Genomic DNA, 14757 nt, shown 5'->3' on the forward strand with positions numbered 1-14757 from the left:
TTGTCTTCATTATCATTCCGCGGCAATCGTGACACCTCGCCTTGTGTGTTTTAAAGCATTCTTTAAATCGTTTTTATTTACTTCGGTTATTGTTGGTGTCATCTTGTCATTATTTGCGCACCCCTCAAGTTAAGACAATATTGGTACCTACTCGTCTTCATTATCATTCGGCATCAATCACACTTTTCTTTGTGTGTTTCGTACATTTCTTATATTATGCTTGTTGTACAACTATCACAAAGATTTAAAATTATGTATGTGACCCCAATACTATGTATCATCTTTTAAATATGACATAAATTAGTACCTACTCGTTATCGTAATCATTCCGCACAATTCACACTATCGCTGTTTGTATGATTTAAACCCAGTTTTACATCTTTTTTGTTCGCATTTCGTAATTTATTGATATATGTGGTCTTTAAACTAAGGTAATAAGTATCAAAGTAATCATTATCGTTGTCTCGACTAACCCTCGTTAAAATGTGTAATAGCGGATGGTGTCTTTTTCGCGTACGTTTGTAGAAATCAATATTGTATTTATATACTTTACACAGAAGGCCCTGAAACTTGTATCAGGTTCTAAGTCAGCCTTGGGGATGCTGTGCGGAGGTTCAATTCAAAACGAGGAATGACTGCTTCTGAGGTATGAAATTGTTTTATCAGAATACACCAAAACTTATTTAATTTAGTTATCTGGTGATTTTTGTTTATTTTTTTATCCTTTTTTTATTATTTTTGATTGTATTGTTGAATGAGAATAAATGGTGTTGAAATTGAAAGAAGGGGAAACTGATTCAATTGTAATTGGTATACTATATTCAGTGTCTCTAGCGGCAGATGGTTCAGCTTCGTTGGAATGTGGAGCTTAGCGCTATAGTGAGCCATAAACTGATTCAGTTGTAATTGGTATACTATATTCAGTGTCTCTAGCGGCAGATGGTTCAGCTTCGTTGGAATGTGGAGCTTAGCGCCATAATGAGTCATAAACTGATTCAATTGTAATTGGTATACTATATTCGGTTTCTCTAGCGGCAGATGGTTCAGCTTCGTTGGAATGTGGAGTTTAGCGCCATAATGAGTCATAAACTGATTCAAATATAATTGGTATACTATATTCTGTGTCTTTAGCGGCAGATGGTTCAGCTTCATTGGAATATGTAGCGTAGCGCAAAAGTGAGTCACAAAATGAATTTATATATCCAAAGTTTCATTCAGACGTTTCCACACAACCATCCCAAATAAAAACGCAATATTAATCATTTGGAACCACAAAGGTATATTTGGATATTTCTATTCTTATTCAATTATTGCTTGGAACATAATCGGACTTGTCTAGAGTCTGTACTAAGTTATTCGTTTACAAAGATTAATCACGCCTTTGGCATGTCTTTCGACCGTTCATCAGTGCTAAAGTTATCAATGACGCTGGTTCTTTGGAGCACTTTGGAATGAATTGAAACATTGGAAGAACAAATACAGAAATCACATCTGACGGCATGTTCCAAAGTCTAATATTTAAATGTAATCATTGCCAGGAGGTTAAGATTTGAAAAGACAATTACTTTTTGCTATAGAAGACCGTAGTCTGATATAATTTAATGAAAAAAATTATATCCTGTATTATTGATTCAAATAATTTAAAACAACTCATCCCTTTTCATACCCCCACCCGGAGATTTAGAAATAATTTATTGCTCTTCCTTATTCATCATTATCCAGAATGTGCAGATTGGTCAACTCAAGACAAGACCTTGATTTTTTTTAATAAGTCACAATTTGTGTCTTGTCACTAAGCAAGTGAAGAAATATTACAACTTTTATGACTTCCATTTTCTTCTAATTTTTTCTGCCTTTACTTATTCCATATACTATCCTCTACTTACAATTTACGTTTTTATTCTATTGCGTGCCACTTATTGTATAAATTAGACGTAATTCCGCTAAAAAATAATTAAATATAAGGTGCATGAAGTATTGGTTAGTTTGAGAAAGGATCACCTTGGCTACATCTAAAGTCCACTCACAAGTTGCATCATATTTTAAACTTTTGTATGGGTCAATTTATTACAAACAATCTTTTTTTTTTAATTTGTGGAACCAGCTTTTTTAAGTTGAAATAATGTGATTGGATAAGTGACCACTCTGTGTGGCGGATAGAAATAGTTCTGTTATATAACATTTACCGTACAGCAAAATAATTGCGTTCTGTTTATGGATCTTTGATATCGCTCAATTACAGAAATCTATCGCCTACGCAAGTTATAAAGGCCGTTTAATATGTGTTATTTGCATGTACCTCCAATTATAACGGAAGATTTAGATTATTATTGCGAATTCGCAGTCTAACGTAATTCTTTGGGACAGTTGTTCTTTATCTGTGGCTCGTGAAAAATTTTGGATATTTGAACTAACTTCTCTTTCGAATTAGTTCATATTTAAATGTAAAAAAGTATCGAAACATGTCGATATAAAACATGTAAGGTTCACGTTATAACTCTAGTGCATGATTATCAATTTGAGGTCAATTAGTTTACTGTTGGCACATCACGAGAGGAAACATTTTTTTGAAGGGGTATCGACAACAGTTTAGAGATATATACCTCTCGATATCAGTTGTATATTTTTTTTAACTTATTACAATTTGTTTTCAAGAAGTTAACCTGTCGTGTTGGTATAAAGATACCAGTATTATGAATATTTTGACATATTATTATTTATTTATTTGTAAGAAACAAACAGCTTTTACAAAATATACAATAATAAATATACAAGTGAACTGAAGTCAGGCCACAGAAGTTTCTTATGCTCATTGGAAATGAAGATTTAATGTCTTACAATTAATTTAGGGTTATAGTAAGGGGAGAGGAAGAAGAATATAGGAAGAGGATAGGAGATGCACCCGATACATTCCATGCTCTCATATTAATAATCGATCGTACGCATTACTTCATATAGACATTTCTTTAGGTTATTACTAAAAATGTCAATGCTGTAAAATTTTGTATTATATTGTGCACATACACGAGGAATTGGGGATTTTTTCGAATATTTGTTCTACACGAGGGTTAATAAAATAAGAATTAAAATAGAAGATTTATTCAATCGGTAAGTTCTGGTGAGTCCAGACCATTATTTAGGATTTTAAACAACAAGATTTGATCAAAAATTAGAGGTTTGGTTTAAAGGGAGTTAAAATTATGACATTTAATGGATTCGGTATAATTTTAGAAGTGTAAGTGAAGTTTATATATATGTGTTTATTTTTTTTTTAATTCTCTTTATTTTTTCAATATGGGCTTGGTATGAAGGAGTACAAATCGGTGTACAGTGTTCCAAGTGCGGGCGAATATACGAGGTGTAAAGGGAATATAGATTTTTCTGTTTCAGATTTATTATTGACACTAGTATTGTCTTCAACAATTATTTAATTATTTATTGATCATTTGACTGTCAATATTAATATAATGGACTAACAATTTGAAGTTCTTCATTGAAAGACCAAACATTGCTAATATACAAGATCTAACATTAGAGAACTTCAATATCTTGGTTACTTTACGACGAGTGATAAAATATAAGATTACTCATTTGAACATCTCTAGGAAGATTGAAAGAATACGTAGCAACTCATGGATTCGTAACTAACGTGACGGATTAGGATGCAATTATCTGGCCCTGATGATTTCCAATTTCTGAATTAAAGGGGCACTATATAAGCTGAATATGCAATTAGACAAGAGGTGAAAGATTAGATAAGATTGATTTGATTGTTGTATATCGGCAAAAAGTGTTATTTTTCATTTCAAGTAAACATCGTATTTTCAAGTACATAGTATCATAAATTTTCGAACGGACGAGGAGTTGAAGTACCGAGATAATAAATAGTTTCCCGCTTGGTGAAGATTGTCTAGTTTTCCAGATGATGCGCAACTTCAAATAAGCTCGAGAAGAAGTTGTACGATTGCTATAAAAAAGGGTAACAATGTGCTAAAGCAGTTCCATCGCCACGTCGCCTGTTGCAAAGAACTTATGAACAATATGACTTTAAAAACATGGCCAGATTCTGAACAAATTCTTACAAATTAATAATAAATTGATTTTTTTAAAGACTGGAACCAAGAGAACGAACGCCCATGACGTCATTATTCATTGTTCGTAGCACCATTACGAAGCATAGTGGAGAGATTAACAAACTATTGTGATATCATTTGAAGCTATCGTATGAAACTTTTATCACTTTAAATAATAATCACTATTTTCGTGAGGCAAAGGAAGAGTTTAAATTAGTAACAAGTTTCTTGGTAAAAGTGCTATCGGTTATAATTGCCAAAAAACTGGGTTTGGTAGTTTCTCTACATTAACGTTACATATTTTACGTTTTTATTTATAGCTGCCTTTATAGAGCACCCCAAGATCTACATGACGAAGTATGAATACCTCATGTAACCCTTTCCGTTGAGGTGTTTAGACTGATTACTCGGTCGCGCCGAGTGAATTTCGAGACTCTTATCTGACATTCCTCCCCGCTCGATGATGTTAGCCTACTAACATTCCATTTGGCACCACCACCCTTAGGCCACGAGATATATTCAAATATTTGGCGACAATAAAAGCGTTTTATCGTTAACTCTTGCGGGACCTTAGTATGGAAACCAATTTTAAAAGCCTTTTCATATAAAACGAAACAAAAAAGCTGACTGGAGTTCCTCATTGATGTGGTATTAATCAGCCCCTTTTTCTTTCAGGTTGATCTCGCCCGGCGTGTCTCCGGCAACCTCGCCGACTACTGCCAACTCGGCGAGCCCGGGCCCCAGCACGAGCGGGGAGAAGGTCAAAGCGCACCCCGGCAAGCCTACCGGCATCCCGTGCGTGGCGGGCGCCAGCCGTTTCTCGGCGCCAGTGCACATCGACGTCGGAGGGACCATATATACGTCCTCGCTCGAGACGCTCACCAAGTAAGTGAAACACAATTTTTTATTTGTTTAAAAATTTGATTTTATTTTTATTGTACTTACATACATTTACTTTACCAATAGTATAATTTTATTAAAATGTAATTTTGACTATCCTAAAATCAGGAAAATTTTCCTTGTTGGGTAGTCAAAACGTGTCATGTGTATGTTTTGTGTACTTAAATAAACTTGAACTTGAAATCTTATCTAGTTATACTGTTGATAGTCGCGTTATTTTATAATCTCTTCCTTTTTTAACTTATAAAAGACGAATGTAACCAAAAAGGCGTTACAACGGAGCTCTGCATTTTATCTAACGCTGAGATATCATTTGTAACAACCCTTTCCTTTACGTGTTTTTGTAGATTGCGTAATATGAGAGAGATGGATTGATTACAGTGAAGCTCACAATATTATCATTTATGTATTTATGTGGGCTCATTTAATAGCTCGGTCAAAATAACTTCATTGCGTTTGGTTTTCATTCTTCAGATTTATCGACTCATTAACTCAACGGGCAGAGAAAGCAATTGCGATATTTTATTGTTATGTATTGTTGTTTAAATGAAAAGTTCGGAGCTCGGAGTGAGGAGAAAAATTTATTAGGTGTAAAATATGTGCGGTGTTTTCTCTCAATTTTTTTCACCATTTCTATAATGGGCTTGTTTATTGTAACTGACTAGAATTGAACAGAATTTGAACTATTCCTCAAATTTCAAAGTTACCATTCAAGCGCTTTGAAACCTCTATTCAAGTTCTGATAATATTTCAGTCATGTGGAGAAATTTGCCCATAATGATATAATAACAGAATATGGATAGAACTTTCACAGAACTTTAAAATTTACTAATTTATCAATTCTGTGACACAACCCCTATTTAGACTTTTTTCCTGATTTAAAAAAATAAAAATCCGATAATATCAGTAAGATACTCTCGGAATTACCATGGTTTAAGACCACTATTCAGGATTGAAATGTTGCATGAAATTTTGCATGAAATATCTTTAGCCGTGTTTGTTGACAACATCTTAATAGCCAGGTACTCCACTGCCTTTCTCTTCTCCGTCTCCTCCCACCCCATCACCTTCAGCCTCACAGTAGTTCCCGATGGGGATGCCAATGTCTCATTGGTTCCAGATGGTTCTCAGCAGTTGGAACTCTTGTGCGGTATTAACACAAAAAGGACGGGAGAAGGACAAGATTTCTTGGTCACGGTTTTTGTGATTTCTAGACGTAATAATTATTTCAAAATATCAATTAAAAACAAGCCCAACTTGCTTTCTAACAACTTTAAATGATGAATTTCTCTTAGCGTATACAAGCATACACGTTACAATGCCCCGAGAGTGGATAGCTTTCGTTGAGCCACTGTGTGCTGTGTTATCATGATTCTGTTATATTTTAAAGCTCTAAGCTCGCAACTATCAAACTAACATTCTTCCAGACTGCGGGGCGAGATAAGCATCTGGCGAAGGCAGTACCTGTCTTACGAGGAACTCAACAAGTCAGTTAAGTTACTTTTATCCGTCGTTTTGTTGAATCGATGCTTGCAGCTCCGAACATTCAATACCCACACCCAGCACCAGTACCTACCGGTGAAATTTGCTTTGTCCGTGCTGTTGACAGCCACCATTATGCAGGCTACGTTGTATTAAGTTCGCTAGGCAATTATTAAGTAGAACAATTAATTTCATATTAATACATTATAAAGTTTAGTTTACAGATAACATTTTACCCCTGCACCTTTATGCTAACCGCAGACAAAAGCATTCAATAATAATAATTGAGACCTCGCCCGGAATAACGTTGTATCAAACAAAACTATTGATTATTATGAGCAATAATTATTATCCTGAAACACAAATATAAATTTTAAAAATTTCCGAGTAAAAATAAATGCTGTCGACGGGAATTGATTGCTTCTACGCACTGTGATACGTCATCTTATTTTTAACCACCAAATAATTCAATAAATAGTAAGCTAAACTAAAAATTAACCCACTCTAGATGAATTGTCACAGAGTGGTTGATCATCATCAACAACACTAATGCAACATATAGCTCACCAATCATAATATGTACCCAATCTAAATGGTTTTTCAGAGGGTGGTTGATACTGTCAACAACACTAGTGCAAAAAATAGCTCACCAATCACTTGCATAATCACAATATATATCCACTGTGAAAAAATGCTTTTTCATGATTATTTTCTAATGTATAAAACTAGTTTATTAATTTTTTAGCGCGATAAATCATTTTAAACCATTTGCACTTAATTTTCCAAAACTTTTATAAATATTCTATTACAATTGGTGAGCTTCGTGTACTTATTGATTTAAAAAACGCTCTTCATCCTTCCACAGACCTTCCTCCTATTTAATATTCTTTGTTTATATTACTCATTCCTACATTATTAGAAATGAGTAAGAACTATAATTTACGGTGACTGGATAAATCATCAAAATGATAATTCATCACATCTTTAAAAAGTTATACAAAGTCATGGAAAGTGATGAAACAAAAACTTTATTAACTGGGCTAAGTGGGTTAGGTTAGATTAGGTTTAAATTTTTTGTTCATCTTGTCTGATGACTTTATATCACTTTTTAAAAGTGTGTTGAATTGTCACTGTGTTGAGTTATCATGGAACCAATTGTGAGAAAGCTTATAAAAAGATTTAAATTAAACTGTTTGTCCTTCATATAATCTGGGCCTCTTAAAGACTAGTTACTTCAAGTTAGTTTGAGTTAGGTTTAATTTTTTTTTTCATCGTTTCTAATGACTTTATATCACTTTTTAAAGGTGTTTTGAATTGTCACTGTGTTGAGTTATCGTCGAACCATAATTTACATCCCAGACGAAATTAACAAGATATTTTAAGGACATTTGTACGTATAAGGTATAGCGACAACGTATAATTTAATTTAGAACCATAAAACTTGTAGTTTAATGTACTTTAAATGTCCAAATAAATAAATAACAAACTATAATCATAGCCCTGCTGAGAGACCATTGTTCTTAAAAGACGAACTAGAAAGAGAAATGATGTTTGAAATGGCTTTAAAAAAGTAGCCGGATATCAAAATGGCAGATTTGGTAATGTATTGACAGATTTCATTTGATCGAGTGTAAGTTTGACCACTTTGACGTCGATTGGCGGTGCTCAAACACCGTCGGCCGCAGCCGCACGGAGCTTTACTTTTTCTGTAATGGCGAAACGAGGGAACAACGAGCGAATGAACGAGCCTCTCCCCTCCACCTCTGCTTTCAGCGCTGATGGCGAAGCCGATCCACGTAGCTTGTAACTGTCCGATTGCGTGATATATCGATCTTTATCACGAGCTGCACTATTTACGCGAAGGAGATAAAGTCAGGTCGGGAAATGTATCGCCTTTCTATCTATATCAGTTTAATGGGTTTCACGGAGCGATGCGCCGATGCGATCATACTTCTGGTTTTAAGTAAGGCTGACCCTTACCCTATAATGAAGACATTTTATTTGATCACTGGGAGTGACGCAAGAGAGATTACGGCAGGCTTCATGTTTTAAACAGTGACAATAGGTAGCAGGTCTGATCGTGGGGTTGCTGAGGCGCCGTATTTTTCACACCTTTTATCACCCTCAGCATAGAACATCGAACGTTTTTTCGCGCTCTACAAAATCGCGCTCAATAAATTCGTTCCAAGAACCTCCCATACCATTTGCAAAGACAATTCAAAAATTGTAAAAAATACATACAAATTCATTTATCACCAAACATACTATTTTTGGTTGTTATTTTGTGTTAATAATATGACATTAATTTGGTTATGAATGAAACAACGTTATTGGCTAGGCTGACAAATCGGAAAAGAGTTTTATTTTCAAGTTTACACCGTTAGAGACAAGTATCTAAAGACATGGTATTTTGAGCATATTATAACATTTTCTATTTACACAAAATTATATACTTTCAATGAATGAATTTTGAATTTAAAATTTTACTGATTGTGGGAACGAAGCGATAAAACATGTGCCAAAATGATGCTATTTTGAATAATAATTCTATATTTTTAATTAATCAAACACTTTGTTTTTAACTACGAAAATATTTAAAATAGAATGTCTAACAACAAAGTAAAAAACGCTACTAATTTTTGAAAAATCTTTGGTTAAATAACGAAAAGCGCCCACTTATATTGAACAAAGGTTCCAATTTTTATAATTTTGTGATAACCTACTGTTACCAGCTCTGTACCGTTTATGTTAAGTATATGTTATGTTTGGTTTATTTATGTTACGTTATGTTATATTTATGTTACGTTATGTTATATTTATGTTACGTTATGTTATATTTATGATGTGTAATCAATTCTGTATTTCTGTAATTTATTGTATTTGATAATAAGAAAAATGTTAATTGTGTATGGCCAAGATAACCCCTAATGGGTGAAAGCCAAAATAAAGAATAATAATAAAACAAAGTAATTGCTTCCTATAAAAAATTCTATATTTAAAATAACAAAATGTATTTCTTTTGATAACATTTTTGACAGATCATAATCACTAATGATATTTAAAGTATACGAACGGCGTTTATTCGACGTTTTTCAAAATATTGTTTTAAGTTTTCTAGTTATATTTTTGATATTCAGAGAAATGTTTTATAAATTCTTTCAGCTTCACAAATCCTACAATTATAATATAACCATGGTTTTGGACGGGTCTGTCGTAGATTATAATAACAAACGAACACGATGAACTACAACACAATGTAATATTGACATGAATTAGAATTTTGACAATTTTTATTCAACACTATTTTAAATCTTTTAATACCCGGACAGTTTTTATAAAATTTCTGAATCAATTCGCGGCAACTAAAGAGTTCTCACTGATTGGTTAAATAGATAAATCAATGTCAAGTGGATGATAAAGAGGGAGTTAGAAAGTATATATTTATATATATACGACTCATATGATTTTGAGTTCAGTATAAAAGCGATGAAACCGAAATATTAAATTATCTTAAATTGTCTGTTTCTGACAGTCGACTAAAAGTTGGACTGGCGGATTTCACAATTACTTTATTAATTAAATATTCGCGATATATTTTCATAAAACTACTATTCAGGTGGCTCAAATTGTTTGTGAATCAGTTTGTGGTAGACTATGATCAGTATTTTTTCAACCTTTTAAATTGACACAACTACAACGTGTACACTGTACACTACACAGGTTTTCTTGATAGAGTTTAGAGCAAGGCTGCCCAACCCCAGGCCCGCGGGCCACAATGTGGCCCGCGAACGAATTATAAGTGGCCCGCGTGAACCATTTTCAAAAAACCCGCCAATCCGCCAATTTGAAAAAGCGTCGCGGGCCCGCGGTAAAACAAACAATGCAGCTTGCGCGCGGTCACCAGTGTTGCCAACGAAGGCGATATCGCTATTTAGGTCAGTTAGAACGAGAATCAGCGACGAAAAAATCTAACCTGTTGAACTCATTTTTTAAACAAAAATACACCGGTTTTTGATATAATATTTTTTGCGTCCGAAATGGAATCTTATGATGTTTTTGGGTGCGCGGAATTTTTTCTCAGCGAAGTTCCGTAACAACCCCCCCCCCCCCCATGGATTTCATATATTTTGTGGTGAGCACTCATTTTGATTTTTTTTTGTGGGGAATTATGTTTTATAGAAATTCTCTAACAACCCCCCCCCTCCATGGAAATAGGAACCGTCAGGTATTCAGTGGCCCGCCAGTGATTCAAAATCGTCAATTTCGCCCAACTGTTAAAAAGGTTACGCAGCCTTGGTTTAGAGGTATCAATAAATTGTTGCAATTGTCACTGATGTAGGTATGCAAATTGTTTGCGAATCAGTTTTTGGTGGACCATGATCAATAATTTTTTAACCTTTTAAATTGATACAACTACTTGGGATAGCTAATTAACAGTTATCTAGATTTGGAAGTGAGTCTGACTTACGCCTGGTCCTATGGATCACTTGCGAATCGATATTCAGTTTTATTAACAGGCTCGATATTATACACACTTAGGGTCTTCGTGTACACTATACACTGAACAGGTTTTTTTTGATAGAGTGTAAAGGTATCAACAAATTGTTGCAATTGTCACTGATGTCAACATAGGACAATTGTTGTCAAAATAGGACATGTAATAGGGTAACAGTTTGGGTGGGGGAATGCAGTAATATGTGTTAAAGGAAGATTCATATTATTTTGTCAACAATAGATTTATCCGTTCTTATTATATTTTTCTATTCCGAAATTCTGAAGCTAGTGAATGAATGGCATTCTTTATTCTGGCACTTATGGGGAGCTGAAAGAAGAGAGGAAAAGAAGCATAAAGAAAAAAGAATTTTCCTCGGAACCTCGTTTTTTAAGATTTGATCTAGAAGACGGAAAAGAGGTCCTGATATGCAACGGCAAACAGGATTGCTGGCGAGAATTTTAATGATGACATGTTGAATGTATTTGGACATATCGATAGTACGGATAAAGATAAAAGTAAAAGTAGCGTACTTAAAAATAGGCCCACCATACACCTTCAAGCGTACTTGTGCAGAGACTTGTGCAAATGCACTTAAAGGTGCATGAGACGAATATTGCACAGGTTTGATAAAGTTTCCTGACTTGCAGAAGTCTGGTTAAAATATTGAATTTTCAAACTGTATACATGCGGAAACGGTTTTTTTCAAGTATACTTGAAGGTGTATGGTCACAAGGCCGATCAAGTATAATTGCGCAAGTTTTCAGCTCGTGTATACTTGAAGGTCTATGGCGGGTCCTTTAACCTCACGAGTCAATTCGACAGTCTTTTTTATAGTTTTTTTTTGTTTCATTCTTAAGCTCCTAACAAAACAAAATTATTATCAAATCAAATTATTTGTATCCATCCAGTACAACACTATACAAAGGTCTCAAAAATGATGTAACAACGATTTACATGTATTTTGCTCTTGTCTCGTCAGCAGCCAAGAAAATGTTCATGTGAATATGTATAAGTACGTCGGTAGTCAAATGTAGTTTTTGATGAGGAGTCTATGAACTAGTGTTAACTAGCATTTAGATTTGAATATTGTGTATCTCAATTGTATTGCTTATATAGATGGGTAGACGGAACAGTGGTGTAACAAAATCTCTTTATCGTTCAGTCTAAAACAGTGTTTCCCAAAGAGGCCGGGATTGACTGGGCTTAGAGGCAACATGGGGGCATTAGAGAGCTGTGAGGGACGGCGAGTACAATTAGAAGGCGCTAGTAAAATTTGGTTATTTCAAAATCACAAGTTTTTTCCACAATATGAAGCATGCGTCGTCGTACGTAATATTGAATTAAACGTTTGAATAACTATTCAACAATATTATGTTTTATTTTGATATTATATTTAATCAAATCAAAAATACTAATTTCCTTTGTAGTTCGGTCTGTGATTATAAAGTTTAATAAACACGGATGTTTTTTGAATTTAAGTGTCATTTTCTAAATTGGAACTGATGTGTCAGGAATTCGGAAAAGCGATAAGATACGAAAAATTACGAAAAAATTAGCAAAAATATTGTTTTCCTGGACGTTGAAATGGAATTACAGAAGTAAGAAAAAGCCGTCAATTGATTTTTATTGGAGGAAGGGAAAATTAAGTTTTTTTTATATTTTTGATGGTCAAACAATAATTTTATTATTATTAAAATATATACAATATTCAAATTATAAAATATATTAAGAAACGCGTAACAATTTAAGAATTCATCGTCATTTAGAATAGATACATTGTCAAATTTACTGAGAATGGAAGCAAATGTAACGCACAGAGTTTTGGCGGCCTGGCTGAAAGATCCGACGAGTCCGGATGGTCAAATGAAGCGTCGTTCCATATATTGCCACGTCTTGCCACGCTTCATACACATAGTCGGTTTCCCCCCTAGGCGCACCAAAAGATGTTTCAGATCAAAAATTTTAAAAGGGGTGGCAAGTAAAATATTAAGTTTGAGAAACTCTGGTCTAAAACCAAACATAGGGTGCCATTTGAGTATTGTGCGAGAGAGTAAACCCTCGGGCAACTCGGTATTATTTGTTTATTTAAAATTGCCTCTCGTTGTTTTGAAGCCGAGCCTGGCGGGGAGGAAGTGACTAGTGACGGCCCTCGAAAAGTCTGCAGCCGAAACCTCCCCGAAATCGACACCGTATTATGTATTTACACAACTTTCATTAATAGTAAAACAAATGTTCAGCTTATTTACAAAACACCCTTCTAAACATGAACAGTTTAAAAAGTTATCCAATCAAACATTCTGATTTCGGTTTTCTGTGCGTCATTCAGAAAATTACTAACTTATAATAAAATAATACAACAAAAAATTATTTTAACTATCCATTTTATATTTGAAATATGGATTTCTTTTTTATTTATTTGGGTTAATCTAACGAACTAGATTTACTTAAAGTGAATGAAAAATTAACAAAAATTTCGCGGAATCAAATTGTAATTTTTTTGGAAATAATCAATTGTTGTCTTCTTGCTTACGGAATGCTCGAAATGTATTGTTTTATTTAGAATTAACAACTGTGGAATTTGAACACGTATTTGCAAAAAAAAACACCCGTTGATTTCAATTCTCTAGTTTTTGACATTTAGTGTGAATTTCAGGTTTCAAATTAATTCAATACTAAAAATTAAACCCCGTGCAATTCTTCCAAAACATATTTGCAGGTAATTTTTTTTTCATATTTTTTAGATTTTTATTTTAAATTATAGATTACAAGCCTTAAAATAACTTTTTGTGACTAGAATAAGCGTAGAAAATATCAATAATTAATTATTAGACATGTATTTTCAATTTAGACCTAGTTACGCCATCTCTTGGGCCGGCTAGTAGTCAATTTCAAAGAATAAGAAAATTTGAATTGAATGAAGATTGAACCTTGTTTTCCAGGTATAAGACTCTTTTAGGCCTCGTAAACTTTTAAAATGTCTTTTAAAATTGTAATTATTAATTATTATTTATAATTATTAATCATACGAAACTTAAATTTGGATTTCAGGCTGAAATACTTGACCAAACTGAATAATTATTCTTTTAGTCAAAAGATATAGCAAATTTCTAGTGCGGATATGCTCTACTAAACTTATTGGTGCTTTTCAAGATAGAGGAAACTTTGACAATTTTATTTCGTCTACTCAATAATAATTTAAAAAATATTCTTGCCCATCCTATAATTAAAATAAAAATCAACACAAGTCGTTTTTTTGGGTCTTAATTTTGAATTGTATTCAAATTAATTTTTAATTTAAATTTATGTCCCCGAAATTCTTTTTTTATAACTTAAATATTTTTTTACATTTACAAAGTAAGTAGTCAAAAAAAATTTAACCCTACAGTACATTCATCATTTTTTTTTAATATTCCGTGAAAACAAATACTATTCAACAAGATAAATTTATCTTTCCGGTGAATGCATTTAAAATAAACATTGCGAATTTAAAAAAAATATTTTCGCATGATAGAAAAAATGATAAAAATACTTTTATAAAAAATGGACGCCCGGTCATATATGACAGTCAAACGCTGGAGGGGTTAAATAATTACCATTAACTCGCAAATATTTGTCAAAGTTGCCTCTAAAATCATGAGTGTCTTTTTCTTTAATGGCCCATATTTTATAATTTGAATCACAAATAAATAAAGTAGCAAATTAACTTCGATCAGGCTTCATTGAAAAACTTGTAAAATAGAACCAGAGAATTACCTACGTTGTGTTGTGTGTTCATATCAAATGTCAAGCTATCTGTTACTAATGCAT

At 33.4% G+C, this 14757-nt stretch overlaps 1 protein-coding gene across 1 annotated transcript in view; it reads left to right on the forward strand.

The window, feature by feature from the left end:
- The window catches only part of twz (BTB/POZ domain-containing protein twz), a 154704-nt gene that overhangs the window by 117237 nt on the left and 22710 nt on the right, over positions 1-14757 (forward strand). The window contains exon 5 of the mRNA XM_089645697.1: positions 4749-4958. Within this exon, the coding sequence (XP_089501823.1) occupies positions 4749-4958 (210 nt within the window). The remainder of the gene's footprint in view (positions 1-4748; positions 4959-14757) is intronic.

The sequence above is a fragment of the Hesperophylax consimilis genome, chromosome 23, assembly GCF_061612785.1.
Source record: "Hesperophylax consimilis isolate HC1 chromosome 23, BYU_Hcon_1.0, whole genome shotgun sequence".
NCBI lineage: Eukaryota > Metazoa > Arthropoda > Insecta > Trichoptera > Limnephilidae > Hesperophylax > Hesperophylax consimilis.